General features: G+C 51.4%; 1 protein-coding gene across 1 annotated transcript in view; it reads left to right on the top strand.

The window, feature by feature from the left end:
- Positions 1 to 3,966: 3,966 nt before the first annotated feature.
- Positions 3,967 to 8,545, top strand: part of JARID2 (jumonji and AT-rich interaction domain containing 2) — a 214,896-nt gene continuing 210,317 nt past the window's right edge. Inside the window, exon 1 of the mRNA XM_027887944.1 lies at positions 3,967 to 4,150. Within this exon, the coding sequence (XP_027743745.1) occupies positions 4,106 to 4,150 (45 nt within the window). The 5' untranslated portion in view covers positions 3,967 to 4,105. The remainder of the gene's footprint in view (positions 4,151 to 8,545) is intronic.

The raw sequence follows: 8,545 nt of genomic DNA, 5'->3' as shown, positions 1-8,545 counted from the left end.
CTATTGTAACAGGATTTAATTAAAAATGTAAACGAGTACACTAAACCAGTTCAGCTTGATTATTTAAAAGGTCGGTCTCCAAAATGCACACAAGCTAGAACTGAAAGGCAAGATCCACCATGGATACTTGATACTCAGCATGTGCATAATACAACGCTCTGTATAACAGAACACAAAGGTAAATAGAGTCACAGATCTATGGGAAAGGTTTCTGATCTATGGGAAAGGTTTCTGCCACCCGGCCTCAAGAAGAAAATTCATTAGTCTGCACTGACAGTAGGCTCTTGTTCAACACATGGCACAAAAGCCAGGAGCAAACACAGGAACACCCTGAGACTTTAAGGACACTCAGGAAGTAATCTCCAAAGTAAGAAGGAGGGGAATAGTTGGTTTTACTACCTCGTTTTATTTGAGAAAAGCCAGGTAGGTTTTCTACAAGAACCTTTCTGCTCAATTGTTGACCCAGAAATACATGAATCTTTGTTGCTTTGGGCTCTCCAAAATGTTTCTTGGAGAATCACAGATTCACCATTACTAGTCAAAGAACACCTGAGATAAAAGCATTTTCTTCCAAGTGTGTCCTAGACCTTCATGCTACATAAACACCTTAATAAAAGTAACTGAGAGCAGAAAGGTAAACAGTCCAAGAAATGCGCATATTTCCAATTTAAAGGAATAAAATACTCTCCTCAGACTTGCACTTAGAAATAATGTATATTTTCCTACAAGTGGCCTAAAGAAAAGGCTGTAAAAGACTAACTTGGTCACAAGTATTATTAACATAAAAGCTTGATTTTGGATGAGGCCAAGCACCCAGAGATCATTTTGTACCCCTTTTTTTTTTTTTATTATACAAGACTAGGAAAAATGTCCTGGAATAATTAGCAGTAAGCATGAAGAAGTGAAAACTAAGAAATTATGACTTTTTTTTTTTTTCTATTTAGTGTCTTAAAAATGATTTGCATATTTTTAAGGTAAAGGGAGAACAATATGCTACATAAGAGGGGAAGGATGGCCTCACAGTAAAGACAGAAGACTAGGAACCAGTGCGTGGGGTTCTGGCAAGTTCTGTCTCCTGCTTTCCTGAGTTTGAGCGCTGCCACTCAAGAGCCCTGCACAAAAATTTATGCCCCTACTGAGCAGAGATAATACTCTCCAGAAAGGATCTGAATATGAAAACTGCATGTGGAACAGCGTGAAGTCCCTAGTGTTACTGAAGTATGTAAGTATATAAGCATTAGCATAGAGTTACCTCACCTCAAGAGTTTATGCCGTAGCTGCACAGAAAAGCATAAATGGCCGCTGGGTATGCTGATACCTCACCAGGGAGATCAATGACTCTCTTCCCTCCCTGTCCCTGGAGGAAATGCAATCATAGAATCATAGAATGTTAAGGAGTTGGAATGGACCTTAAAGATCATCTAGTCTCAAACCCCCTGCCATGGGCAGGGACACCCCACTAGACCAGGTTGCTCAAGGTCTTATCTAACCTGGCTTTGAACACTGCCAGAGGTAGGGCATCCACCTCCCTAGGCAACCTGTTCCAGTGTCTCACCACCCTCACAGTAAAAAATTTCTTCCCAATATTTCCTGATTTCCTAAATCTCCGCTCTTTCGACTTGTACCCATTTTCCCCCGTTCTATAACTACAATTCCTGACAAAGAATCCCTCTCCAGTTTCCATGTAGGTCCTCTTCAGATACTGGAAGATTGCTTTGAGGTCTCCACGCAACCTTCTCTTGGCCAGGCTGAACAGCCCCAACTTTCTCAGCCTGTCTTTGAACGGGAGGTGCTCCAGATCTCTTATCAAGTTCGTGACGCTCCTCTGGGCCTCCTCCAACAGCTAAATCCACCATTAAAGAACTCTTGGGTTTTCACTGAAGATGCACCTTCCACCTTGCACCCAGTTTCCTACTGTGGTTGTGGGGTTGGTTTGTTTGTTTGTTTTTGTTTGTTTTGGTTTTTGTTTGGTTTTTGTTTTTGATTTGTTTGTTTGTTTTTAAACTTAAGGAAAAAACCCTTAATTTAATCGAATGTCAGGATTTCTCACTGACACCGGGTACCCGGGTGCCGCCCGGCGGGTCCTGTGGCAGATCCCGCCGGGGACGGGGCAGGGCGGCGCTGCCCCGGCCTCGGCACCAGCTCTCGGCTCGGACGGGCCACTGCTCCTTAAAAACAGCCGAGCTTGGGGCTGGATTTGAAAGCACACATCTATCCGCACAGAAAGGTTATTCTCGGGCGCGCCGGACCACCGGGCCGGGTCCCGCGGGGCAGCCCCAGCGCGGCGGCGGCGGCGGCGGCAGAGGAGGCGCGACCTCAGGACACCTCAGAGACACACCGGGCGAGCCCGGCATCCTGTCCCGAGCTGACACCGCCCGCCCGGCACGCGGTCTCTCCGTCCAGCCGGCGGTCTGTCTGTCCGCCTGTCCGGCAGATCCAGACCGCCGCCTCCCCGGCGGGCGCAGCCCGTAGACACAAAGTTTTCGTGCCGCCACTTCCCAGCCCAACCCAGACACATTAATCCCCGCGCTCTCCCGGCAGCCTCCCGCGGCGCCTGCCTGCCTCCCCACTCCCTGTCAGCGATTCCCAATAAACTTCCCCCTCGACCTCCTCCTCCTCCTCCTGCCGTGCCGCCCACCCCCCGAGCCCCCCCCCAGCCTCTACCATCGAGCGCCGCGGAGGGGGGGGGGGGGGGAGACAAGCATGAGGGGTAAACCAACGAAGAGAGGCGGGGGAGGGGAGAAGGACGAGCGTGGCGAAGGGGGTTCCTCGTCCAGCAGCCAATCGGCGGGCGGGCGCGCGGGGCACGCCGGGAGGTGTAGTTCTACACCGGTCGCCATTTTGTGGCGAGGGAACTACAACTTTCCTCGCGAGCAAGGGTAATTTTTGGGCCCTGCGCGGCCAAACGTGACTTCCAGGTGCTGCCAGCGCGGCGGGCCCCCCGGTGCGTGCTCACGCCCGGGGGAGGCGCGGCCGTCGCACGGACGGAGCGGAAGGGAGAGCCCTTGGCAGGCAGGAGGCTGCTGCGGGGCGGGGAGGGGGTAAGGCAGGGCGACCGAGCGTGGTGCGCCCTGAGGGACCGTCGGAAAACTCCGCGCTGGGGCTGCGGCGGAGAGCTCCCGGCGACCTTGGCTGCCAGGTGGCCGCGCTTAAAATGCCAAAAGAAGGGAGGTGGGAGGAGGGGTGGGGGGTGGGAGAGGGAAGCGCGTGACGCTTGACCCGCATGGAGTGTTTAGCGAGGCCTGTTGCATGCGCTGAGCGCGGCGTTGCGGCTGCTGCCCCGGTTGGGAATTGAAGGGCGAGCCCTAAGCCGTGTATGTATGTATGTGTGTGTGCGTGTGTTCGTGTATATATATATATATATATATATATATATTTATTTATATATATATATACACACACACATACACGCGCGCGCGCACACACACACGCAGACATATATATTAAAAAAAAAAAAAAAAAAAAAAAGAGAGAGAGCCAGGTCCATTTAAAGTTGCTGGCGGAGAGCTGTTCTCATTGGTTAGGGGGGGAGCTGGAGGAGCGGAGACACACACGGTGCGTGCAGCCCTCGCTGCCGCCGCCGCTGCTGCCGCCGGAGCCGCCGCCGCTGCTGGAGTTGTCCCTGCTGCTTTCCCTGCTGCAGCGGCACAAACGTGACTTCCAACGTCCCGATTATTTATCTTCTCCTCCCGGCCCCTCTCCTGCTCCAAGATGTAACTACAGCTCTGACACTAAGGACCTGCAGATCGCTTAGGCGGCTTGAGAAAGAGAAAAGGGGATATCAAGGGCGTCGTTTTTTATTTTTTTTTTTTGGTGTGTGTGTGTTTGGGGGATATTTTCCATTATAATGCTTCACTAAAGTGATTTTTTTTTTGTTTCCTTCGCATTCGTCTTTTTTTTTTTTTCTTTCCGTCCCCCATTTCTCGGATTTATTGCTAGGAGAATCACATTGTGAGGAAAGAAACTCGGATTACAAGATACCACTACAAACAACCCCCTCCCCCCTGGATTTTTTCGGTATTTTTTATTTTTTTTTTTTTTAATTGTCGCGGCTTTAATTCATGAAGCAATTGTCCCCTTTTGCAATCAGAATTTGGATACCAGAATGAGCAAAGAAAGACCCAAGAGGAATATAATTCAAAAGAAATACGTAAGTGGTCATAACATATATCCTTTGACTCCCAGTTTTAGGAAATGGCAGTGAATGTCAAGTTTATAGCTAATCCTGCAGCTCTAAGGCTTTGGGAACAAATGTGATGCTGAATTTGATTTTTTTCTGTGGTGTGGTGGGGGAGTTTCAGAGGCCCCTTTTAACGGGCAAGCCTATCCAGTTTGGTTATAAAACCAGATTTGTGTAGCGATTCCTCCGGTGAATAAATGTATTGACCTCAAATGACACAATCATAATCTAGTTTTAGATGAAACGCGGGGAGCTCGGGGGGCTGCCGCGATAATGTCACCGAACTGCATTTTCAAGGGGTTTCATTAATTCTGCGCTTTTGCATGCGAAGAGAGATTTGTTTTGGTTTTTTGGTTGTTGGTGGGTTTTTTTGTGTTGTGGTTTTTTTTGGGTTGTTGTTTTTTGTTTGTTTGTTTTTTTTTTTTTAAATGATCTACGTGTGTCTATCCCCGTCTCGTGAAGCGGCGGCGGTGGTTGTTGGAAGCCCTTTAAGTTGAAACCGAGTGTCTGGTTATGGCGAGCTGGTTTCTCGCAGTACCACATCCCATCTCCTGTGTGTGATCCTCGGCTGCTCTGCCTTGAGATAGACGCCGGAGCAGCCGGGGATCGCCTTACGGGCAGCGCGTTCCTAGGGATTGACCGAAATAATGAGGAAAATGGCTCGGTACAGTTTTAAAAATAATTCATTATAATGGCTCGAAAATTTGGGCTAATCCAGCGCAGCCCGGGCTGTATTTCTGCCTCTCTTTATTCAGCCGCTTAACCAATCCCTTGTAATTGTCTAATCCTTTAAACATATAAATGTGGATGGGTAGTTAGATTTTTGTTCGTGCTCCAGTTACGTTTTGATTGGCACAGGGCAGTTTTTCTTTGCGTTTGGAAAAACGGAGGGGATTATCCTTATATGCAGTAGAGCGAATAATGATTTTTATGTGAACGTTAAAAAATAATATTTTTATATAAATATATATATGTGCATTGTGTCCCCCCTCTGCCTCCCCCAAAATTATAAATCCTCGCTTCTGGGTGTGTTTGATGCGAGGCTTTAAAAGTTGTAGGTTATATGGTGTCTTGTCGCCTGCGCCGATTTCTTTCAGCGAGGGGTGTTCCTTGGCAGGGAGGGTGACCTTCGGGACACTTTCCCTGGCTATTATATAGATTTGGTAAAAACTGCAGTTGACTCCAGCTGACTGCCCGCTATCGATTGCCCGCCCCGCTGAAACGCTGCCCGGGGGTGGTGGTGGAACGATGGATGTGTGTTTGGGGGGGTGGCGGTGGTGGTGCTCGATATTTCGGAGCTGCCTCCCCCTCTCCTTCCCCCCACCCCCTCCTGCACCCCCTAAATTTCCGAATTAAAATACATCCGCATTGCAGAGGAGAGGGGAGCCCGGGGCCGGCGAGTTTAAACTATGGCATCGAAAACGGGAACGGCGGGTGGAAAGTGTGGCGAAACACGCGAGGCGTCCACGTTTCCCAGGCAGGCAGACAAAAGCGGGGCGGGGGGGGGGACAGGGACGACGTGGTGGGGAGGAAACCGCGGTGTTAATAATTAAAGCTGAGCGGGGGGAAGGAAGAGGGAGAGATCGCCCCAAACCCCGGCTCTCCCCGGGCTCGCCGGGGCGAACAATGCGGCGCCGCTCCCGCACCGCCGGGCAGGGGGTGCGAGCGCGGCTCCCGGGGGAGGGAAGGCAGGAGGGACGGGGGCGGACAATGTGCCGCGGTGCTCCCGCGGTCACAACTTCGCGGCGGCGCTTTTCATTTAACCCTTCTCCCCCCCCTGCTCTTTCCCCCCCCGCCCCCTCCCCGTTTTTCGTTTCTGGCGGGGGGCGGCGGTGCCGGCGGGGCGCGCTGGCGGCGGCGGCAGCAACAGGTTGCGGTGGCAGTGGCGGAGCCCGCGGGCCGCCGGCCACGCCGCCGCCCGGCCAGGTTCGCCCCTCTCCCCGTGACGTCACAAAGGGACGGGCCTGCGCGCCGCGCAATCCTCGGCGCCCCCCCCAGCGCTCCGGCTCGCCCCCCCCCGCCGTGACGTCAGAGCCGGGGCGGGGGCGGGAGGAGCCCCCGGGGCAGCTCTCGGTGCCGCCGCTGGGGTGGGGGTGGGAGGCTGAGGGGGGCAGGGAGGGGGCGGCCCGGGCCAGGTGAGCAGGTGCGGGGCCGCCCTGCCCGCCTCGGGCTGCGACGTGGGAGGGGAGCGCCGGTCACGTCGCCCCGTGGCGACACGCGTGGTGGCACGTCTCCTCCTGCCCGTGACCTTCGGGCGCTACGGCAGCCGGCGGAGCGCGGCCGTCGCCGCCTCCTCCTCCTCCTCTTCGCCCGTGCCAGCACAGGCTTTGCCTGTTCCCCTGAACAATGGTCCCGGTGTCAGGCCCTGCCGCCCGCCCCGGGTCCCTGGTGCCCTCAGGCGCGGAGGTGATGCCCCGCCGTGAGGAGCTGCCTGCCCGCCCCCAGCCGCACAGGCACCAAGCGGTGCTTTGTGGCCCCGCTCCTCTCGTACCGCTGCGGGTTGTCATAGAATCAAGAGTCACAGATCGGTTTGGGGTGGAAGGCTGTACCTTGAAGAACATCCAGTTCCAAGCCCCCTGCCGTGGGCAGGGACACCTTCGACTAGACCGGGTTTCTCAGAGCCCCGTCCAACCTGGCTTTAATCTGTCCTTGTGGTGTCGGGAGCAGAGCCTGTTCAGGCTGCTGATGCTGCCGTTTCTTCTTTTCGGCATTTGCAAAATGAATTCCGAAAAGAAGAAGGTGGTGAGAACAATGGAGTAAAGCCTGTGTGTTGTGGGCTGCCATCGCAGGGCTTGGCTCCCCACTCCGTAAGTGGTCGCAATTGAAAGTTCTCTTAAACTTTGGGAGCGTTATCTTTTGTGACTGGTAACCCAGGAATGAGGAAATCCGTGTATGCATCTTTTTTTCCTGTGGTTTGAAAACGCTATCACCTAATTTTTAAAAGAACCATGGCTGACTCATACAACTCTTTCTTCTCACTTTACCCTCCTCCTTCTCAAACATCTTTACATATCAAATATTGCCTTTTGGCTCAAGCCTCAGAAAACTGACAGCTTTGTAAAGCATCCGCCGAGAAGCCAGACTGCGTTCAGTATGCGCTTGGAATTAATAGTTCTTAAATGAAAAGCTTTGAAGTCTTAAGCGTAATTTCACAGGTGCGTTTTTCTGCCCGTTTTTGTGATTCTGAATAGCAAATCTTCTGTTTTTGCTGGCTTAGGTCTCAGAGCATCAGATATGGTTTATTGCCTTGAAATATCTGCACGGTTCTACCACGGTAGCAGATGGCAAAATACAATTAAAGAGTAATGTCAGTACTGTTGCCTCGTGTGGTTCGTTTCCTTGTCCTCTAGAAGTAAAAGTCCTGTAGTCTGCCATGAGGTGACATGCTTCACCTACCGATGGCCTGGTAAGCCCCTCAGACAGAGGGCCCACAAGGCCCTGGTAGGATTAACATGCTGCAGACATCTGAGGAGAGCTCCTGTGAGTGCAGCAGGCTTTGTGCTTGGAGCAGGCTCAGGGAGTTTTGGGGGAGATGGTGACCATGCAGCACCACCACCTCCTTCAGCATCAGGGGTGTTTGTGCAGGGGCCTGACTCTGGGCACTTTCTCTCCTGCAGCCCCACAACTGACAGCAGGTTTTAAGTCTGACCACTTCCTACAAGAAATAATGTAAATATGTCGTTGGCAGCAGAGGCAGTATTCAGTGTACATTGCATCTTATTTCACATCACCTTCTGGGACTTTCTTGTGTTAGGTCTCTTTCAGGCTGGCAGTAACAATTCCAGCAGCGTAGCACACTCAAGTCTTTTTTTTTTTTTTTTTTCCTTCTCTATGTGAAACTTAAGTTAAGGATGCTAGCTGCACTTGAGAGCTGCGTTTGGGTTCCTCTTAACCTCCTCCTGGTCTCTTGAGACTACAGCATTATGTTGTAAGTGGCTATAGGGTAGTGCATAAGTAGAAACTAGTAATTAAAAAACTTTTTTTCTTTAAACGAACATTTTCTATCAACAAATGCTTTGCCCTGAGATACTAATGGGCTCCTGCTCACTCTGATGGACTGCAAGCCAGGAGTCTGTGTAATATGCTGTCCAGAGTGAATTACAACGAATCAAGGCTCCTCTGAAGAGTTTCTAATGTTCATTAAGCACTTCCACCTTCTCTTATGAGGCCTACTAAGCCAGCATTAAAAACATATTACCCCTGCCTTTTCTGTAGATGTAAAGTAACAGTTAATGTTATGCATATGCTAAAGTGTGGTATAAACGTCAGCTGATCCTGTAAGGCAGTAGCATTCCCTCCATTTTATTGTTTGATGAAAAAGAAAGAAGTCTAAATTACTTGCCTGGAGCTACGTGCTGTATCAGC

Source organism: Empidonax traillii, unplaced genomic scaffold (genome assembly GCF_003031625.1).
Source record: "Empidonax traillii isolate 1590-97213 ecotype Southwest subspecies unplaced genomic scaffold, ASM303162v1 scaffold225:size1387458, whole genome shotgun sequence".
In the NCBI taxonomy this organism is placed as follows: Eukaryota; Metazoa; Chordata; class Aves; order Passeriformes; family Tyrannidae; genus Empidonax; species Empidonax traillii.
Note: the sequence above shows the minus strand (reverse complement) of the source record. Positions and strands in the feature narration are given on the sequence as shown.